Source organism: Eschrichtius robustus, chromosome 2 (assembly GCF_028021215.1).
Source record: "Eschrichtius robustus isolate mEscRob2 chromosome 2, mEscRob2.pri, whole genome shotgun sequence".
In the NCBI taxonomy this organism is placed as follows: Eukaryota; Metazoa; Chordata; class Mammalia; order Artiodactyla; family Eschrichtiidae; genus Eschrichtius; species Eschrichtius robustus.
In genome coordinates this window covers 40,286,443-40,307,296 of record NC_090825.1, presented here as the reverse complement: position 1 = coordinate 40,307,296, position 20,854 = coordinate 40,286,443, and the positions used below count along the sequence as shown (strand labels likewise).

The 20,854-nt window shown below is 37.3% G+C and overlaps 1 protein-coding gene across 1 annotated transcript in view; it reads right to left on the bottom strand.

The window, feature by feature from the left end:
* ITGA1 (integrin subunit alpha 1) overlaps positions 1 to 20,854 on the bottom strand; it is a 172,499-nt gene that overhangs the window by 41,286 nt on the left and 110,359 nt on the right. The window contains exons 12-17 of the mRNA XM_068535329.1: positions 14,185 to 14,327; positions 10,026 to 10,169; positions 8,581 to 8,838; positions 5,997 to 6,127; positions 1,770 to 1,936; positions 223 to 359 (exon numbers count right to left, since the gene is read on the bottom strand). Coding sequence (XP_068391430.1) covers positions 223 to 359; positions 1,770 to 1,936; positions 5,997 to 6,127; positions 8,581 to 8,838; positions 10,026 to 10,169; positions 14,185 to 14,327 — 980 coding nt within the window. The remainder of the gene's footprint in view (positions 1 to 222; positions 360 to 1,769; positions 1,937 to 5,996; positions 6,128 to 8,580; positions 8,839 to 10,025; positions 10,170 to 14,184; positions 14,328 to 20,854) is intronic.

The window sequence follows — 20,854 nt, the reverse complement described above, 5'->3', positions numbered from 1 at the left end:
TATATGGATATTTGATAGCATACACAGGGAAGATGAAAGATAGTTTTATGAAATGTATTTGGAAATTAGAAAATCAGACCTGTGATTTTCTGACAAAAGTGAACAAAGTTTAATTCATGATTTGCACTTTGAAATAAAAGTAAGATTGACTGACTTGAAATAAGACATCTATATTTTATTTTTGATTTGGAACAAGGCAGCTATTATATATGATTTACTTGCCAACATGTAGAAGGAATGCTTAGTGCATTCTGATTCTCGAACTGTGATGTTTCTTTGAATCTTCCTCTCTTGAGTTCCAGAGAAAAAACTCCGTGATATCTGTCTTAGAGAATCTAGTGTGATACGGTACTGCATATCTATGAAAATGAAAAAAGAATAATTGACAGACATGTTCATTTCAGGTAATTTTCATATGATCCAGTTCATTAAATTAACATTACAGAAAAATCTCTTGGGAAATCAGTCGACAAAAGTTCTCTGTTATTCAGCACATCCACACTACTGTAATACAATGTATTTGCAGTCATGAAGATAACCTTGAGGAACTCTACAGAACTGCTTTCTGAGTTCACAAGGCTTTTAATGTTTAATTACACTTATTTTAAAATGTATATGTATGTTTACTTACACACACACACACACACACACACACACACCCCTACATACCACCTAATTTCTTGTCCATGCCTATGTTTACTGGGTTTTCACTTAAATTTTTTTTTTTTTAGTGTAGAAATGTTGGAGCCCTGATTAGAATATTCGTTATGTTGTATTTCAATAGAGAAAAAAATACATTAGTGACATTTTAACCTATTTTATAAAAAATGTCATTTTAGACTATGTTCAAAGGATATAATAATATAAGCTTAATAAATAAGTTTAACAAAATAAGCATACCACAATGAGCAAAACAAGTTAAACCTTTTGCTTTCTATGAAGGCAACAATCTTTCTTACTTGATTGCTTAATTACTATATAAAAATAAGACAAATAATGTTGCATATGAAAATGTTAATCGTTATTTTACATTCCTATACCTCATTTATCTTCCAGTCAGAGGTCCACTGCAGATCATAAATATGCACATGTAGAACAAATTTAGAAAAATAGATTTTAAGGATTAGGGGGTTTTCTCATTCTATTTGTATTTGGTTTGCAGAGTAACTTACTCTTAGGCAGCCAATGGCCTTCATAGTTTTGACTCCAACATGTTTCAATATCATTAAAAACCGCTTTAGAAATTGTAGAGTGCAGGAAAAAGGGGGATACCCAGACTGACGTGATGTGCCTGAGAACACACATGGAATCTGTCTGACACTCAAAAACCAGGGTCACCTCTTGACTGGAGCAAAGGAATCTCAGGAAGGTAGGGTGGCTGGGCAGTCAGGTCCTCTGCAGTACCAGTCTTACTGGAGAGAGCCCAGTTTCCAACTCTGCCTCTCAACTGGTGTCTCTGTCTTTCTCTCTCTCTTTAGCACTTGACTGTTCAGAGTCAATAGGAGAGCCAGAGGGGAAATATGGAATCCAGCTGTGGAAGGCCACCAAATATAAGCATGTAGTTTCTGCTCCAGAATTTACTGGATTCCATAACCTATTCCTTCTGCAATAGAATTTTTTTCAAGGTTCAACATGTTTGCAGGGGCAAATGTGATGTGCAGATTCCTATCATCGAGGGAAATAAAAAAAATATCTGACTGGATTTCATCATGTGGGAGCAAATACATTGTCCTCCTGCCCCAAAGTGCTTCTGTATATATGACACTTACCAGCTTCGTAAACCCTGTCTTCTTTGGACTTCAATTTCACATCAAAACACACTGTGGCATTTATGCATACTGTTTCCTTTCCCTCCATGCGGCAGTTTTTCTTTTGAATATTCACTTTATTGGGTTCAAAATTCATGGTCACTTTAACTACAGCCACATCTCGGGACCTGCAAACACATAAGCCATGGTGATGACTCACACATTTTTACATTTAATGCATGCCATCATTTTGGGAGTGCAAAGTGAGTGCATCCAAGAGGATTCTTCTTTGTATACAGTATGGGCTCTCAGTACTCCTTTCTCTCTTGAATCTTTGATATAGAAGAAATTGTAATTGATGTTCTGAAGCCACCCAGGTTATTCTGGAACCATGTTAGGCTTTGGTTTCGGAAGGGTAGCAGAATATGCGACCCTAAAATATGGCTATAGGAGTTTAGGACAGGCCACCCCCAAATATGCCGCTTTGGTATATTGATTTTGAGCTGCAGGCACTTAAAACACAAAAAATGCAGGGAGAGGCTTTCTCTGAACTCTACTTACCTGCTTAAAGACAGACCCTCCAAAAGAAACTCAGTTGTCATAAATCTCTACCCAGGAGTTTCATCAACCAGGGAAAATTGACTCATTACAAGACAGGAGGTTGCAGTGGACACCACATCCAGACAAACTGTTGCAAACCGTCTTACCTCCCATCTATTCTCCTAAGGGCCTATTCATCTTTCCTAAAAAAATCATTTACTCTCCCCTGAGGCCTACAGCCCCCTCCCCTTACCCTATTAAGATGATTTTTAAGTGTGAATGCTAAGCTACCTGGGGAAGCTATTCATTTTTCCCTGGGATCTCCCATGTATACATGAGGTATACGTGTTAATAAACTTCTGGGTTTTTTTTTTTTTTTCTTATTTGTCTTCTTTTACTACAGTTGTCTCAGCCAAGAACTCAGAAGGGTAAAGGCAAAATTATTTTTCATCCCCTACAATTTATAAGCCAAAGACCCATATTGCCCATGATAGAAAAGAGATAAAACCAAGCAACCAGGTGCAACCTCAGAACCAAAACCATATTTTTGGCACTTTTGAGTTTGTTCCCAATCTGGAAAGAGTCCAGAGGCCTGTGGACATCGTTTCTGCACTATAATACTTGTCTGTTCTTCTTGTAGGTTCAGCCTTGTCCCTGTTTCTGAGAAGGAGAAGCAGAATAGCATTTGAAGCGCTGTGCTAGGCACACATGCTATTTATTTATTTATGTATTTAAAATAATTAATTTATTTTATTTTATTATTTTGTTTTATTTTTGGCTGTGTTGGGTCTTCGTTTCTGTGCGAGGGCTTTCTCTAGCTGCGGCAAGCGGGGGCCACCCTTCATCGTGGTGCGCGGGCCTCTCACTATCGCGGCCTCTCTTGTTGCGGAGCACAGGCTCCAGACGCGCAGGCTCAGTAGCTGTGGCCCACGGGCCTAGTTGCTCCGCGGCACGTGGGATCTTCCCAGACCAGGGCTCGAACCCGTGTCCCCTGCATTGGCAGGCAGATTCTCAACCACTGCGCCACCAGGGAAGCCCCACATGCTATTTATTATTCATTTAAATTTTAAATTAACTTTCATAACAAGACATGTTATTATCTTTTATATGTGAGATAACTGAGGCTCTGAGAGATCAAGTATATTTTATCCAAGGTCAAAAGCTGTTCAGAGGGCAAAACTGGGATTTTAAACCCAGTCTTTTTAATTCCAAAGCCCAGTGATTTCCAGTAATCTGAAGTGAGAGCAGAGTAATACAAAATTAGGCAGAGTATATGGAGCTTGACGCTAATGCCTTAGAATAAAGCCAGCATAATTGTTGAACACCGTTATCTGGTTTCTGCCTTGTAACCAGACTGGCTCTTTAGAGCTAGGTATCTTGTGAACACATAGGTCCCTGCTTATGCTTCTGCGTTTTAAAAGAAAAATTATAGTTATTTTTCTTTTAAAACAATTTACACATAGAAAATATGAAAATATAGTAAAGGAAACAAAGAAAATACAAATCAGTTGTAATTCTATCATTCAACAATAATCACCATTCATATACATATATATGTATGTCTGTATAGAGAGAGACGCATACACACACATACATGCATAAGTATACACACACACACACACACACACACACACACACACTGGCCCATATACCTATACAAGCATAAGTACTTTAAAAACATAATATAATAAACAACCTTCCAGTATTTCTATTTTTCTGAGAACATTATTGTTAGTGGCAGTATACGATCCCAACATATGCATGAACCATAATCTAGTTACTCAAACCTCTCTTACTGGATATTTATCTTACCTTCTTTAAAAAAATATCCATAACCTACAGCACTGTGATTACTCTAAAGACCATACATCTTTAACCATAGATTATATCTTTAAAAAATTATTAGGAGGTAAAATTAAAAAGTATGAACATTTTAAGGCTTTTTAACACTTCAGTGACAAATGCCTGCTAATGGGTTTTAACCAGTTTACTGTTTCACCAGCAACGAATGAGTGAATGAGCGTGTCTAGTTTCCTGCTTGGAAGTTTGGATCCTCTGGGCATGAGGCTGCCTTGACCACTCCCCAACCCACATCTCCTCTCTACCCCACGCAGATCTTTACAGCATCTGTGGCTCAGTCTACCCACAGGATGGGGTTCTCCCATCTGCTCCTGGATGTCCCTGACTGCTGGGTGGGCCTATGTTTATCACCTGCCATCCATATCCACTCTCAATCCCTCCTTCAGAATTGAAAATCTTGGTCTTCACGTTGCAGTATACTGGTTTAGTCCATTTTGCTGGGCGACGACAGGGACCCAAGTCTGTCATTCTGGCCCTTCGATGATAAAGCCTTGACTGTGGGCAGGAGAGGCCAGAAACAAGTTTTCAGGGCTTTGTAAGAAGCCCTTGAGACAAAACTGGAGAATAAAAATCGTCCTTAAAATGTATGTATATTTTTTAATGTACAAGGGTGAATACAATAAATATTTCTGGGTAAAGATTATCCTAATGAATTAATCCAGTATTAACAGTTCGAACAAAAACTAAATGTTGTCTTCGTTCCCGGAACTGGTGACTTCTGGTCTGGAGCCTTGGTTTTGGGTGGGCTCCCCCGAAAGTCACAGCCATCGTTGCCCAGCATTCTCCCCTCCTAGACATCACCTTGCAGTTTTCCTTTCCCTCTACTGTACAGTTAAAATTCTTTTTAAAAAAACATAATGGTTACTCTGTATAGTTTAGTGTACAACTTTTATTTGACCATTAGTTCTTAAGGATTATCTTAAATTATGACAAAGTCATATTTTCCAGTCTCTATCTTCACCTCTTTCACAATTTTCTTTACTATCTTTCTATATAAAGTTTGGCAAAAGACTATCTGAATTGCACTAAACTAATGATTAATTTGAAAGAATCAACATGTGGACTTTCCATTGAGGCACATGGCATAAATATTTTTTTATTTATTAAATCCTTCCTTTATATGTCTTAACAAAGTTTGCAACATTTTTCAAAATTATCACACAAATTTCTCGTTGTTATTGACATTTTTTAGTCACATTTTTTTCAAATAGAACCCTTTTGAAATCGTGTCTTATTAACTAGTTAAAGCTAGTTATTAATGCTATTAATTAATAAATTATTTTATTAATAAGTTAATTAATTAATAAAATGGTATTAATGAATATATCTGACGATTGATGAGGATTTTACAGTTAACTGAAATTAATTTGGGGATGCAGGCATTTTAAAGGCTGAGAAAAGATATTACTGTAGATGCTTCTATGCTTGACCAACAATGTAAACATAATCAGACAATGGTCCACAAATGTCTAGTTCTATGTGTTAGGTAAATGAATGAAGAGCTAAAAGCTTGTAAGTAACTTAAATTTAGGGAAAGTTTCTTGTTTATATACATCCTGTATGAGGCTCACTTTTCCCCTATGCTTCCCTCCAAGCAGAATACTTATCTTGGTGACAATTACATAATAGATACCACAATTAAGAGTTGATTCTATTTGTTCCTTTAATATGGTTTCTCTATTTTTAAGATTTATCAACTTCTCAGATTCCCAAACTGCATAATTTTTATCTGAACAATGGAGCACAAAAAGAAACAGACATTTGATATATAAATTCTAATCATACTCTGAGCTCTGGAACTATTTGGAAAATATTATCATTTTAATTGGATGTTATTCAAATACATACCAGAAGAGGGCAGCACCACCAAGGCCCCCAATAGTGACATCAGTCAGACCGTCACCATTTAAATCCATTTCTCCGTGGATAGACTGGCCAAAAAATTTCAGTGTCTCGCCATCTCCCCCTGATGGAATACGCTGTGAAAATCCCAGCAGAGAGTTTTTAATGTCAGAAGAGTCTCTTCAAAAACAGTTTCAAATAAATCTGAGAACTTGGATTGGTTAACAAAAAATTAAAATTAGAGATCTTTTGGAAACCTGCCCAAGAGGCCCCTCATGTGGAGACAAGAGGAATTACTCAGATATTCCCAAAGGATATTCTTTTTATAGTGCAGACAAAATCATTTCAGGGTTACTGACACCAGAGAGAAGGGAAAATATTATATAACGTCATCTTGTCCAATCCTCAAGGAAAACATTATGAGTAACTGGCTCTACTTTCTAGCTCCTGTTCAATTCCATTACACAAAGATATTTAAAGGTGCTGTAAACACATCATACAAGCAAGAGGGGGAGTACAAAATTATCCTAGGGTCAGTTTGGGGTTCACTGAACTTTGAGGCTGGGTCTAAATAATACATGCTATCAAATACATTTGTCAATATGCAGCCTTTGCTGTCTGTCAAAAGTGGTTCTGAAAGTCAAAAGCATTATAGACTCAATTTTGTTCATATGTATCCACAATGTTGGGAAGGCACAATGAATATGGAGTTCTCGAAGACTGATCTGTGCACATTACCATACATAATATGTTTGACATCTGTACTTCCTGACTTAGCTTGGGTTCAAGCTGATAAAATTTTAATAGAACCTGATGGCAGGGAGACCCGACTGACAGACACTCCCTAAACTCGGGATCTCCTTATCCTCCTGTTTTTCCACTTAAATATCATAAAATAAGAAGCAAAATAAGGCCAACCAGACGGAAACATTTTTCATGCTTAAATGTTTGTGGCTCAGTGGAAATTATTTCCTTATTTTTTCAGCAAAAAAATCAGGAGTTATCGGCCCCACTGTTTCTGGAGGACTTGATTCAGTCTGATTCTGGATCATTCCATACACAAGCAGCACCTCTAGTTACCATAGAAATGAATGAGCACATCCTCACCTATCCTTGGGAAAGCATTTTGCCAATAATTAAACAAACTCAACTCTAATATTCTTTATTGTTTCTGTTGCTTAAAGCTGCACCTTGATTTACCACCATTTTACAAAATTAATTGCTTATAGCAATCTAGTCTACTTACTAATGACTTAAAAATCTTTCTTTTTTCTACTGCAAATGCCACTCCATTAAATGTGAGGGATTGAAACTGAATGAATAAAGGGGTAGAACACAAGAAAGAAACTCCTTCCTTCAGTTCCTGGTTCCATCATGCCCCAATAGTTAATACAGCCTATTTCCAGTTACAAAATACCATGAAGATTTTTAACAGAAGCAAATCACTTATTAAATGGATAGGAGTGTCATTATGGAAATATGCCCTTTATTTTGTTGTTTCACTATTAAGGTCATTATGACTTTATGAAAAATAAAGCACAACTTCGCAAGACATGAATATATTTTGAGAATTCTGTTGACTACAGAACCGAAGAACAGTCAACTGTAAAGAGAAATAATTGATGTTCTGATTTTCTTTTCATGTTATATAAGCTAGAAAAGTAGTGAATTCTATTTTATTTACAAGTAGTTGTTCAATGCCTAATTAACTATGGTTACTTAAAAACAGACAACTACATTAGAAGAATTCCTTTAAACTCTTTTACTTTTATAATGCATGAAACACTTCTGTAAATGGACATCTTTCTCATGTAGGAAAAAATTACATTTATGTATTAGAGCCATTAACTGACAATAAATTTAAAACAAAAACAAAAGAAATCCCCTGCAGGTTAAGTTTAATTATTCAGATTTTTTTTTCCAAGAGGGATTACTTGGGAGAAAATTATAAACCTTCAGAAGCCCAAATATATTTGATGAGAATATACCAATTTAATTCATAAATATAAACTTAACATGATTTTATTATAAAAACATGGGTATTGAATATAAAAACAAGTTCATCTCCTTTATTGGCTAAATCATGTAATTATTGTTCTCTTACTCAGAAAGTGGTACCCTCTGTTTAGGATCAGGCACACTGTAGATGTTACATAGCATTGTTAAAAAGTGTTCTTTTGTTTTGCTTTTTTTACCATTTCAAAAGATCAGGTCATGGAGACAAGGCAAATAACAACAGAAAAAAAAAAAACTAGATAAAAGAATAAAATTACAAGTAATTCTTCTATAAAGAAAACTTAGAATTAGAAATCTAGTTTCCCAAGAGACAGAAGAAAAAAATTAAATAACTCATGAAGCAAGACAGATGACACCTGGTATTGAACCCACTTATCACTTAAGGGCAAGAATCACAGAATCAGAAATATATGTGTAATATAATAAACCAATGTTATCTCAATGAATAATAAAACTAAAAAACCCATATACTGCTGATTGTATGACAACACACCACTGTTGTATTGCAGTAACATCCACTCCTGCTACACTAAATTATCATTAAATAAAAGAATCTGTAGGTTTAACTTCTTACTTGTGCATACTCTTCCCTTATAGTCTTGCCACTTCCATGATAAATGTACACGGCTCCCCCATGATCATCTTCCAGGGGTGCTCCTATCACGATGTCATTAAATCCATCAAGATTGAGGTCTTTCACAGCAGAAATAGCTGTTCCAAAACGAGCCCCACATGGTTCATTTTTGTTTTCCTTTGTGCATGAATTGTGCTTCAGAGATGAACAGCAAGTCTGCTTCATGGGTTCCAGGCTCATTTGATATTCAAACCTTGTCTGGAAGAAAGATAAACAGGATACTTATGGATTTCTGTCATTACTACAGCAGAGCGAAGTTTCTAAGTGCGTACTAAATCAGCGCTACTAAAAACCATTTGTACCTCAATGGTAAAGTTTGTAAAATTTCTTAAAAAGTGTGTCTATCTGAGAGCAAAGTTAGAGATTTCAAAGAACAGATTGTAGAAGTGTGGGAAAGATGATGTATTGAGGATTTTAATGGATTCTCCTTTTAATGTAATCAAGTGAGTACATAACTCACAGCAGCTTTTTAAAGCTGAAGAGCTGAATTTTAAAATCCTCAATTCGTGTCACTATCCTTTCTTCACCCATTATTGTGCTTTTTGGAAAAGTTTCTCTCTGTTCTCCCCTATAAAGGACGGAAAGTGCTACCAATGATGAACAGGAACACATTTTCTTGGGAAAAAAGGGAAAAACAGCACAGGACCAAAAAATGTTGACAGGAGGAATCAAAAAGATGATAGGAAGAAAGAGATGTAATTTATGATTTCAAATAATTAATATGGGAAAGACTCTAATAATTTAACAAGCTAAATAGATACATCCCAACTTTGCTGTAAACAGCAAAAAATGCTTCTAATGAAGAAATCAAGAATTATTTTGCTTAGCAAATGATGTCTAAAGTTAGGATCAGAAAAACAAAATCTCACTGTAGCAGAGTGAAGTATTCCAAAGACCATAGCAGTTTGCTCAAAGTCTTTGGTGCCACTGCCTTAAAATTCACCGCTTCTCCACAGTCTCTCTCCCTTCCCCCATTTACACACACACACACACACGCACACACACGCACACACACACGCGCACACACACACTCACACACACATAGAGCTTGAACTGTTAATGTGACCCACCTCTAGACCAGAGCTCATGAATGGTTGCCCTGTGAATTTAGCAATTTAGTGAGATTTATTTATCTTTATTCTATATACTCTTAAAAAAGTTCACATTTACAAGCAGAAAATATCTAATGGTTTGAACTACTTTATCAGAATTCTAAATGTTCGTTTACAGACTGAGGATTTAGTGAGGTAGAATGGCCCTGAAAGCTCCTTTGCTCCTTTTGCTGAAGCGAGTGAAAGATTAGACCAACATTATTAATTGAAATTTTAAGAAAGAAAGATTCTCCCAGATTTCTACCAAAGTTATCAGGTTACAGTTACCATTACCTGATTCAGAGCATAGATGTACACTTTTCCTTGTTCCTCCTTCTCTGTTCCCATGAACATGGGAGCCCCGACTAGAAGAATGTCAGTATTAGAATCTTTATCAATGTCAATTGTCGTTAAAACACTTCCAAAGTAGGAACCGATCTAGGACACAAGACAAAACAGAACAAAACAGTCTGATGAACATCAGAAATTCTCAAGGAAACTAAAAACTTGCATTTCTCTTACTTACAAAAATTGAGAAGAGTATTTGGGAGTCAGATGACAAAGGAAACGAAATATAGAAACCAATGCTACCTGAGACCTCTTTATTGGCTCTTGCATGAAGCTAATGAATATTAGGTCCCTCCTGGGGGATGAGCAGCTGTCATAGATTCTGTAGCTTGAGAATAAGAGAAAGGATTTCCTTTGTCTTTCACCCTAACCTCTCTTCTCCACAAATCAGAAAAGATCAGTAATAATACAACGATTTTTTAAGGAAATAAATGAAATAAACAATAGAAGGCATTCCTGAATGGCTTCAGTATATGTTTAAATACACCATGAGGAACTGAATTATCTTGGAACACTGGGGCAACATATTTCACCTTAGAGTCTTAGAAGACTGTCTACTCAACAAAATCGCTAAGTCTTGTCCCAGCAGCTATGAGAGATAGAGAAATATAAAAGGATTGCTGGGGGACCATCCTCTAGCAGGACTGTATTTTCTCTTTAATGACAGGGATGAATTTTAGGGAAATCCAGGGTACTTGTGCTTCATTATCCAAGTGCAATAACTTTCCCAAATGTTGACCTGTGTTTGATATTCGATGTGCTGTATAATTTTCTCCTTGAAATTTCCTGTCGTCTTCCATGACTTTACTTTTGCTCTTCTGATTCTGCCACTGTATCACAGACCATTCTTTCTTCCCATTTTGCTGGCTCCTTTCTCCCCTTCCATCCCCTAGATTTTGGCCTCCCCTGAGTTCAGACCTGTAACTATTCCCTTCCCTTAGATGACCAATCCTTCCCTACCAATTCCCACTACCTCAAATGGCAAATTTCACTCCATCCTCCTTCTCAAGACTCCCAGTTCTACATTTCTACACATTGCTAGACAGCTGCTAGACATTGATTTTTTGAATGTCCTTTTCTCACAGGCTTATGAAAGGTTTAAAAGGTCTTTGCTTTTAGGTTGAATTAATTACAAATGTTTAATAAAATGTTGTAAGATCTGGCAATATTGGGTCTTCATTCCCACATGGCAATAGCCGTCTGAAGCTGAGCAGGGGCTAAGCCCGTAGATGGTTCACAAGCTGCCCAGCCCATGGCTCCCACTTCCTATTGTCTTCTGTCCAGCAGCTTTTTTATTTGCTTACCTCCCTGCCACCTGCAACCATTTAGATCTGTGCTCACTGTTACAGAAAACATGTCTAAAACCGAATACCATTTAAAAAATATCTAAACTGCTTGAGTTGCTGACATTCTTTTTATTTTTTTTGAATTTTTGAATTTTACTTCATTTAGTTTTTATACAGCAGGTTCTTATTAGTTATCTATTTTATACATATTAGTGTATACATGTCAATCCCAATCTCCCAATTCATCCTCCCCACCCCGCCCCCCGCCACTTTCCCTCCTTAGTGTCCGTACTTTTGTTCTCTACATCTGTGTCTCTATTTCTGCCTGGCAAACCGGTTCATCTGTACCATTTTTCTAGGTTCCACGTATATGTGTTAATATACAATAATATAATAATATACAATATTTGTTTTTCTCTTTCTGACTTACTTCACTCTGTATGACAGTCTCTATATCCATCCATGTCTCTACAAATGACCCAATTTTGTTCCTTTTTATGGCTGAGTAATATTCCACTGTATATATATATACCACATCTTCTTTATCCATTCGTCTGTCGATGGGCATTTAGGTTGCTTCCATGACCTGGCTATTATAAATAGTGCTGCAATGAACATTGGGGTGCATGTGTCTTTTTGAATTATGATTTTCTCTGCGTACATGCCCAGTAGTGGGATTGCTGGGTCATATGGTAATTCTATTTTTAGTTTTTTAAGGAACCTCCATACTGTTCTCCATAGTGGCTGTATCAATTTACATTCCCACCAACAGTGCAAGAGGGTTCCCTTTTCTCCACACCCTCTCCAGCATTTGTTGTTTCTAGATTTTCTGATGATGCCCATTCTAACTGGTGTGAGGTGATACCTCATTGTAGTTTTGATTTGCATTTCTCTAATAATTAGTGATGTTGAGCAGCTTTTCATGTACTTCTTGGCCATTTGTATGTCTTCTTTGGAGAAATGTTTATTTAGGTCTTCTGCCCATTTTTGGATTGTGTTGTTTGTTTCTTTAATATTGAGGTGCATGAGCTGTTTATATATTTTGGAGATTAATCCTTTGTCCGTTGATTCGTTTGCACATATTTTCTCCCATTCTGAGGGTTGTCTTTTCATCTTGATTGTAGTTTCCTTTGCTTTGCAAAAGCTTTTAAGTTTAATTAGGTCCCATTTGTTTATTTTTGTTTTTATGAGTTGCTGACATTCTAATCATGGTGCCATCTTTCTCCCAAACTCCCAGGCTTGAAACTCAAATCACTCATGATTTACATTATTCGTGATACTCTCCTCAAGCATTCATAAGCAATCTTTTTCACAAAATTTTACACTTCCTGTCTTAGAGACAATCAATAGGGTGATAATGGGGCTAAGATGTCATCCAAATGGTTTCTTTTACAATCTTGTCAATTCTTCCTTATTTATGTCTGCCACATCCCTTCCTTTTCTATTTTTATTGTTGATCTATCATTTCAGGTTCTTCTCGCCTCATCCTTCAGCTCCAACAAAAGCCTTGTTTTTTATTGTTTATGCATTTTCTGATTATAAATGTTGTCAAAGGGCTAATAACACCCTCTCAGCTGGTAAAAGAGAATCTGACCTTTGGATTATTCTAACTCTGTCCCCCTGGAAATATGATCATCATATTCATCTGTAACACTTAGCAACATTGAGTGTGGTGAAAAAAACCTCTGATTGGAACATTGCATTTAGGCTGGGTGGAACTACAAACACCCGATGGAGATAACATATTTTGGGCTTCCTAGATTGCAGTCACTCTTCTAACTGCTTGCCTTTAGCAGGACCCGGGGAAGCTATGTCTATGGTGCTGTTATAAAAGATGTTGGCTCCTGTAGGGCTTTAAAGCCAGGGCAGCTCCTGCACCTGCTTTAAGTGTCTGTCTCTTGGCACCTCAGCTGTGCTGTTGAGCTGGGCTGCTTCCAGAGCTCCTACAGGGGAGGGAGGCTGGTGCTGCCCTGCCCTTCTGAGTAGTTTGTGTGAGTGTGTGTGTGGGGTGGGTAGTCTAGTGAGTTGGAATATTTAGTGAAGCCCAAGAACGCCCCCATCCTATGAGGAATGTAGAATAACATCTCATTCTAGAATACCTGGAAAATGCAGAAAACTATGAAGAAAGGAATAAAAATTACCCAAATTATCACCATTTAACAATAACCAACAATAGCATAGATGTTTCTTTCAGTTTAGGAAAGATTTATATATACTTATGTTAGTATATTGCATATATAATTTCTTAAACTACTTTTAATATTCAATATTATCTAATGAGAATTCTCTGACTTTACACATTACAAATTATTTCCCATCACCTCCAGGGGAAAATCCAGATTCCTTAGTCTACCATTCAAAACCTCACACAGTTGGGCCCCACTGGCTCTTTCACTGTGCCTTCTACCTATCTACATTCTGTCTTTCTTCTAGACTAGCCCACATTTTATCTCTTATTAAGACTTTCTGTACCATCCTAGCTTAAAAGAATCTTTCTATGTTCTGAATTTACTGTCTGTGGCCCTGGCACTTTCATGCTTATTAATGTTTTAGATTTCTTTGCTTGTGTATATGTTTGTACATCTGTATCTACATCATTATCTACACATCCTACACCTACCTCCATCCAGCTGAAATATTACTGATGCTAAAGACACAGACACTTTACATTCCTCCGAGGAACTTAACATGGGGCCCTGTTCACAGTGCATGTTGAATATGGGGGTACTGTTTTTTAAAAAGTTTAGGACAGCAGACAGTTCAATCTACATAGATAGAGTGTGAATGGATTAATTTAAAACAACGATTTTGAAGTTTACCTGTTCTCCATGGAGTGTCTGGAGAATCCTGATGTCTCCATCCTCCATCCTGTAGATGACCACCTGGCCTGTATGATTGTACCGTGGCTGTCCGGCAATGTAGAGCACATCTCCAGAAACAGTGGCGGAGTTTACTGTGTAACCTGACGAAAGAGAGATGCTGGATATACTCACTGGCCCCTTGGAGTTTGCATGGAATAAATTAAGATCCATTTTAAACGGTTGGGAGAATCATTGTTATATGTTTATATGGACTTCTCTTTTTTTGAAAATAAATATATATACTTTAATGCAGGTAAGTTTGTTTAGGTAGAAGCTTTTAGTGTGCTCCCTGATTATCTACCACAACTGCTTCATTCTGAAAAGGTATTTTTCCCCAAACCTCAGTTTTTCATTGTTTAAAAGCACAAATGATATAACATTGACAGAAAAAGAAAACATACACACACACACACACACAAAACTCTCGCAATCTCAATTTACCCCTTTGAAGTAAATCAATCGTATTTCATTTGGATGCATGTGTCTGTGCTATAGAAATTGATAATTTGGGCTTCGCTGGTGGCGCAGTGGTTGAGAATCTGCCTGCCAATGCAGGGGACACGGGTTCGAGCCCTGGTCTGGGAAGATCCCACATGCCGCGGAGCAACTAGGCCCGTGAGCCACGATTACTGAGCCTGCGCGTCTGGAGCCTGTGCTCCGCAACGAGAGAGGCCGCGATAGTGAGAGGCCCGCGCACCGCGATGAAGAGTGGCCCCCGCTTGCCACAACTAGAGAAAGCCCTCGCCCAGAAATGAAGACCCAACACACCCAAAAATAAATAAATTAATTTAAAAAAAAAGAAATTGATAATTTTATACAGTTGTAATCATAGTAAATGTAAACCTTTTCTGTATTGCTGCCTAGGTTTTTAATTGTAATTTTAAATGGTTGAAGCTTCTTTCTCAGTTAAGGTATAAATGCCTTGCGTTTATACCATAGGACCATTCCCTGTTGGAATGGTGGAATTTAGGTGGTTTTTAATTTTTTGGCATTACACTTAAGCCTGCAAAGACATCTTTGAGTATTTAATCTTCTTCTTTCTTTTGGATTTTTTTGATGACAAATTTCAAGGAATAGATTACTGGAGCAAATTTTTAATGGTTCTTATAATGTCTGACGAATTGTTTCCAGAATATTTGTGCTAATTCATTCCATGAACAGCCACTGGAGAAAGTAGTTTAACCAAATTCTTACAAATATTAGGTACATTACTATTATTTAAAATTGTGGATGTTCTAATAAATGTTAAACAATATCACCTTGTTGTGATTTAAATTTTCATTTGTTTGATTAAAAGTGAGCTTGAACAGTTTTTCACAATTATTCCTCTTTTTAATTGGGCCTTCATGACCTTTAAAATTTTAAACTGTGTCTTTAAAGCAGATTATTATTAATTTTTGAGTGAAGAATTAGATTTATTCTTTGTATCTCTAGAGAACAGAGCTAAATCAATAGATAAAAATTACCACGTGGAGATGTCAACTCTACAGAAGGAAGAAATGTTCTAATAACCAGAACTGTCCATCATTGGAGTAGAAGGCAGATTATTTTTCCAAATGCCACAGAATAGCATTTTTTACTGAGAAAAAGATTATATTGATAACTTACTTACCAAGTATTTTACCATAATATAATAGTTCCACTTTCTTCCAAAACTTTAAAAGAGGAACAGAAGTTTTGTACTGAAATATGTCTATTCTTACAAGTCCTAAAGGAACACAATACCTCAGCCATATTCCCCTTCATGAATATTTTTCTCACATTTTCATTTCTTCACCTTAGAGCTTTTTAAAAAATTTACTATACATAATAGACTGTAAAATATTCTTTTTCTAACGTGTAATGTGTTATATTTTTAGGTTACTAACCACAATATTGCTTAAAAAATAAAAACTTCAGGGTCATGTTTATACATAAATAAAATATAAAAGAAGAATGTGCAAAAGAAAGGTTGTGTTATTTCATGCAGCTCTACTAGAAATATTAAGAAGAGAGTGGGGTGAGAGTGCTGGGACACAGTGATTTGTTGTTGTTGTTGTTGCAATTTTCAGAGCTATGAATGCAAACTGATAAAAGAACCTTTAAAAAATAAGTTGAAAATTATGTTTGAGGCTTGGAGTTGTGCGATTATCTAGCTGACTTTGATGACGCGCAATTGATTACTAAGCCTTTAGCTGAACTCTTCACGGGGACAGTAACAACCAGCCAGGCAGCCCTGGTTGAAGCTCAGGCATCTAAAGACAATAAAGAGAAAGTGAGAACAAGGGCCCAGTAAAGTCTAGTCGCAATAGAAGGATAATCATTAGAAAGATTTAAAAGCTTAATGTCACTTTCTGAAAAGGAAAGGCACACCATTGAAGAGAAAGGAAAATTGATGGCATAGTTCTGTGTGTAGATTTATAAAGAGTAAATCCTGCCAGCTCTCACGATTCACTTCTTGGGGAAAGTGCTAGCATCTGGTGAGGTAATGGGAAACAGGTAGGATCTGACTTGATGTCGCACGTTTGCCCCACATCTTTACTTTTCCTCGTGAATCAGTCTAGCGTGATTAGAAATCAGCAAACTGTGGGTGGGGGAGGTAGGGAACAGGATCTCGACTGTATTCTCACCAGCAAACCTACTTGCTGAGTGCATGTCGGCAAAAGGCAATTACTGGGCTACAGAAAGACAGGTGGATGATTCCATCCTGAGGGAGGTTGCACAGCTTCAGTTCCTGCTTCTTTCTGATTATTATTGGTTACTATGGGATTTTTTAATAAACTGTCTACCTCTCACTTTTCTTCTTCAGTAAGAATTTCCATAGTCTAACAACTTTCAATCCACATGGATTGGGAGAACACATTCAAACTCTTCTTAATGTGTAACCCATACAAGGAAACATTTTGAAAGCTTAATTTTAGATTTAGAATAATATTTGGGGGAAAAAAAGCTATTTTTCTCCCCTGACCTCTTTCTGAGTGCTTTTCTATTTTGAAAGAAATCTTACATATAATAGACTTTATGTTGGCAAAATGTCTAAAGCACCAACCTGTGCCTAAGATAATGAAAGGATTTCTGAAACAAACCAAAAAAACACATCATCTGAGCACACTGTAGACAACATACCCCCAAATTTCCTTTTCTGGGCAGACAGGAGTCATGTATTATAAATACTGTGGTCAGAAATGAAGGTTCTCTTAATTTTTTTTGCTTACAGCAGTATCTTTCAGTCTTGAATTCTCTAAGTCTGCTCTAAGCAAATCATTAACCCAAGGTTTTTGAGAATAATAGATTTAGGGTTCTTTAGGGTTATTTGTTTTTAAGGAATTCAATGACAATCACTCAGAATACCAAAATTACTGTAGTGTTATTTATAAAATAACATTATTATTTAATATATTATTAAATATCGTGTTAAAGTGTGTGAACTTCCTTAGAGAAGTGACAATGTCACTCACATCTTTGTGGACTTCAGTGTCTTTGTGGACAATGTCTTTAAGGTTGTAACTATTCAATACTAATTAGTAGTAGTATTAATGTCAGCTACTCTTAGTAGGTATATAATATACCTATATTAGTTTTCTATTGCTGTTGTAACAAATTACCATAAACTTGATGGTAACACATCACAAATATATTATCTTTTAAAGTTAGAAATCAGACCTAGGTCTCCCTGGGCTAAAATCACGGTGTTGGCAGGGCTGGGTTCCTTCTGGATGCTGTAGAGGAGAATCCATTTCCTTGCCCACTGTGGCTTCTAGAGACCACCCACATTCCTTAGCTGTGGCCCCCCTTCTCCATCTTAAAAGCCAATATTGCATATCTCTGACCACTTTTCTATAGTTCTATCATCCCCTGTCCACATCCAGGAAAGCTTCTCTGATTTTAAAAACCCATGTGATGAGATTGGGCCCAGCCAGGTATCTCAGGATAATCTCCTCATGTCAAGATCTTTAACTTAATCACATCTGCAATGTCCCTTTTGCCATATAAGATCTGGATCTGGGGATTAGGACATGGACATCTTTAGGGCGCTGTTCTGCCTATCATAATACTAATAATAAGAGGAATGTTTTCTATATAATATTACATAATATACAACAATAGACAATACCTACTGAGGGTCAGCTGTCTGTCAAGCACAACACTAAGCACCTTACAGGTATTATTTAATCTCATTTTCATAAAAACCCAAATTTTATATATATTTTTAAATAAATAAGCAAATTGAGGCTTTGAGGAATGAGGCAATTTGTCTAAAGCCATAACCAGGGGCAGAGTCAGAAAACAAACTCAAGATTCTACAACCCAAGAGTATCTCTGTACTGTCTGACTGTATACCCAGTGCCATAACCACTTCAAGTCACTTCAAGTATGATGGGATCAGCAGCTTTATAATTTTTATTTTTATGGGTGCATGATGTTGCATTAAGTGGATTTACTATTTACCATTTACTTAACTATTCCCATATTTTTGAACATTAAGGATGTGCCATTTACCTCAATAAAATACTATGAAAACAATTGTTCCCTTGGCATTCTTAAATTATTGGATTTTTTCTTTAGGTTAGATACTCAGAAATGGAATTTCGAGGTCAAGGTGGTGTAAACATTTTTATGGCTCTGGATACACATCGTCAAACGACTTTCCTAAAAAGTTATATTACTTTATATGCCACTGTTACATATGAGGGCAAATGTTCTCAGATTCTTCTATCTAGGATGGAAAGAAACCTCAGGTTAAACTGGTTCTTGATTTCTAGGTATTTCACATAGAACAGTCTCATAGAATCTTAGAACATGAAGAACCTTTAGAAATTATCTAACCTGAGATTGGTTCAAGATGGTGGAGTAGAAGGACATGCTCTAACTCCCTCTTACAAGAACACCGGAATCACATCTAACTGCTGAACAATCATCGACAGGAAGACACTGGAACTCACCAAAAAAGATACCCCACATCCAAAGACAAAGGAGAAGCCACAATGAGATGGTGGGAGGGGTGCAATCACAATAAAATCAAATCCCATAACTGCTGGGTGGGTGATTCACAAACTGGAGAGCACTTATACCACAGAAGTCCACCTACTGGAGTGAAGGCTCTGAGCTCCATGTCAGGCTTCCCAACCTGGGGGTCCAGCAATGGGAGGAGGAATTCCTAGAGAATCAGACTTTGAAGGCTAGTGGGATTTGACTGCAGGACTTTGACAGGACTGGGGAAAACAGAGACTCTACACTTGGAGGGCACACACAAAGTAGTGTGCGCATCGGGACCCAGAGGAAGGAGCAGTAACCCCATAGGAGACTGAACCAGACCTACCTACTAGTGTTGGAGGGTCTCCTGCAGAGGCGGGAGGTGGCTGTGTCTCACCATGAGCACAAGGACACTGGCAGCAGAAGTTCTGGGAAGTACTCCTTGGTGTGAGCCCTCCCAGAGTCTGCCATTAGCCCCACCAAAGAGCCCGGGTAGGCTCCAGTGTTGGGTCACTTCAGGCCAAACAACCAACAGGGAGGGAACCCAGCCTCATCCATCAGCAGTCAAGCGGATTAAAGATTTACTGAGCTCTGCCCACTAGTGCAACAGTCAGCTCTACCCACCACCAGTCCCTCCCATCAGGAAACTTGCACAAGCCTCTTAGCCTCATACACCAGAGGGCAGACAGCAGAAGCAAGAAGAACTACAATCCTGCAGCCTGTGGAACAAAAACCACATTCACAGAAAAATAGACAAGATGAAAAGGCAGAGGGCTATGTACCAGATGAAGGAACAAGATAAAACCCCAGAAAAACAACTAAATGAAGTGGAGATAGACAACCTTCCAGAAAAAGAATTCAGAACAATGATAGTGAAGATGATCCAGGACCTCGGAAAAAGAATGGAGGCAAAGATCGAGAAGATGCAAGAAATGTTTAACAAAGACCTAGAAGAATTAAAGAACAAACAAACAGAGATCAACAATACAATAACTGAAATGAAAACTACACTAGAAGGAATCAATAGCAGAATAACTGAGGCAGAAGAACGGGTAAGTGACCTGGAAGACAGAATAGTGGAATTCACTGCTGCAGAACAGAATAAAGAAAAAATAATGAAAAGAAATGAAGACAGCCTAAGAGACTTCTGGGACAACATTAGATGCAACAACATTCGCATCATAGGGGTCTCAGAAGGAGAAGAGAGAGAGAAAGGACCCAAGAAAATATTTCAAGAGAATATAGTTGAGAACTTCCCTAACATGGGAAAGGAAATAGCCACCCAAGTCCAGGAAGCGCAGAGTCCCAGGAAGGATAAACCTAAGGAGAAACATGCCGAGACACATAGTAATCAAATTGGCAAAAATTAAAGACAAAGAAAAATTATTGAAGGCAACAAGGGAAAAATGACAATTAACATACAAGGGAACTCCCATAAGGTTAACAGCTGATTTCTCAGCAGAAACTCTACAAGCCAGAAGGGAGTGGCATGATATACTTAAAGTGATGAAAGGGAAGAACCTACAACCAAGATTACTCTAGCCGGCAAGGATCTCATTCAGATTCGATGGAGAAATCAAAAGCTTTGCAGACAAGCAAAACCTAAGAGAATTCAGCACCACCAAACCAGCTCTAAAGGAACTTCTCTAAGTGGGAAACACAAGAGAAGAAAAGG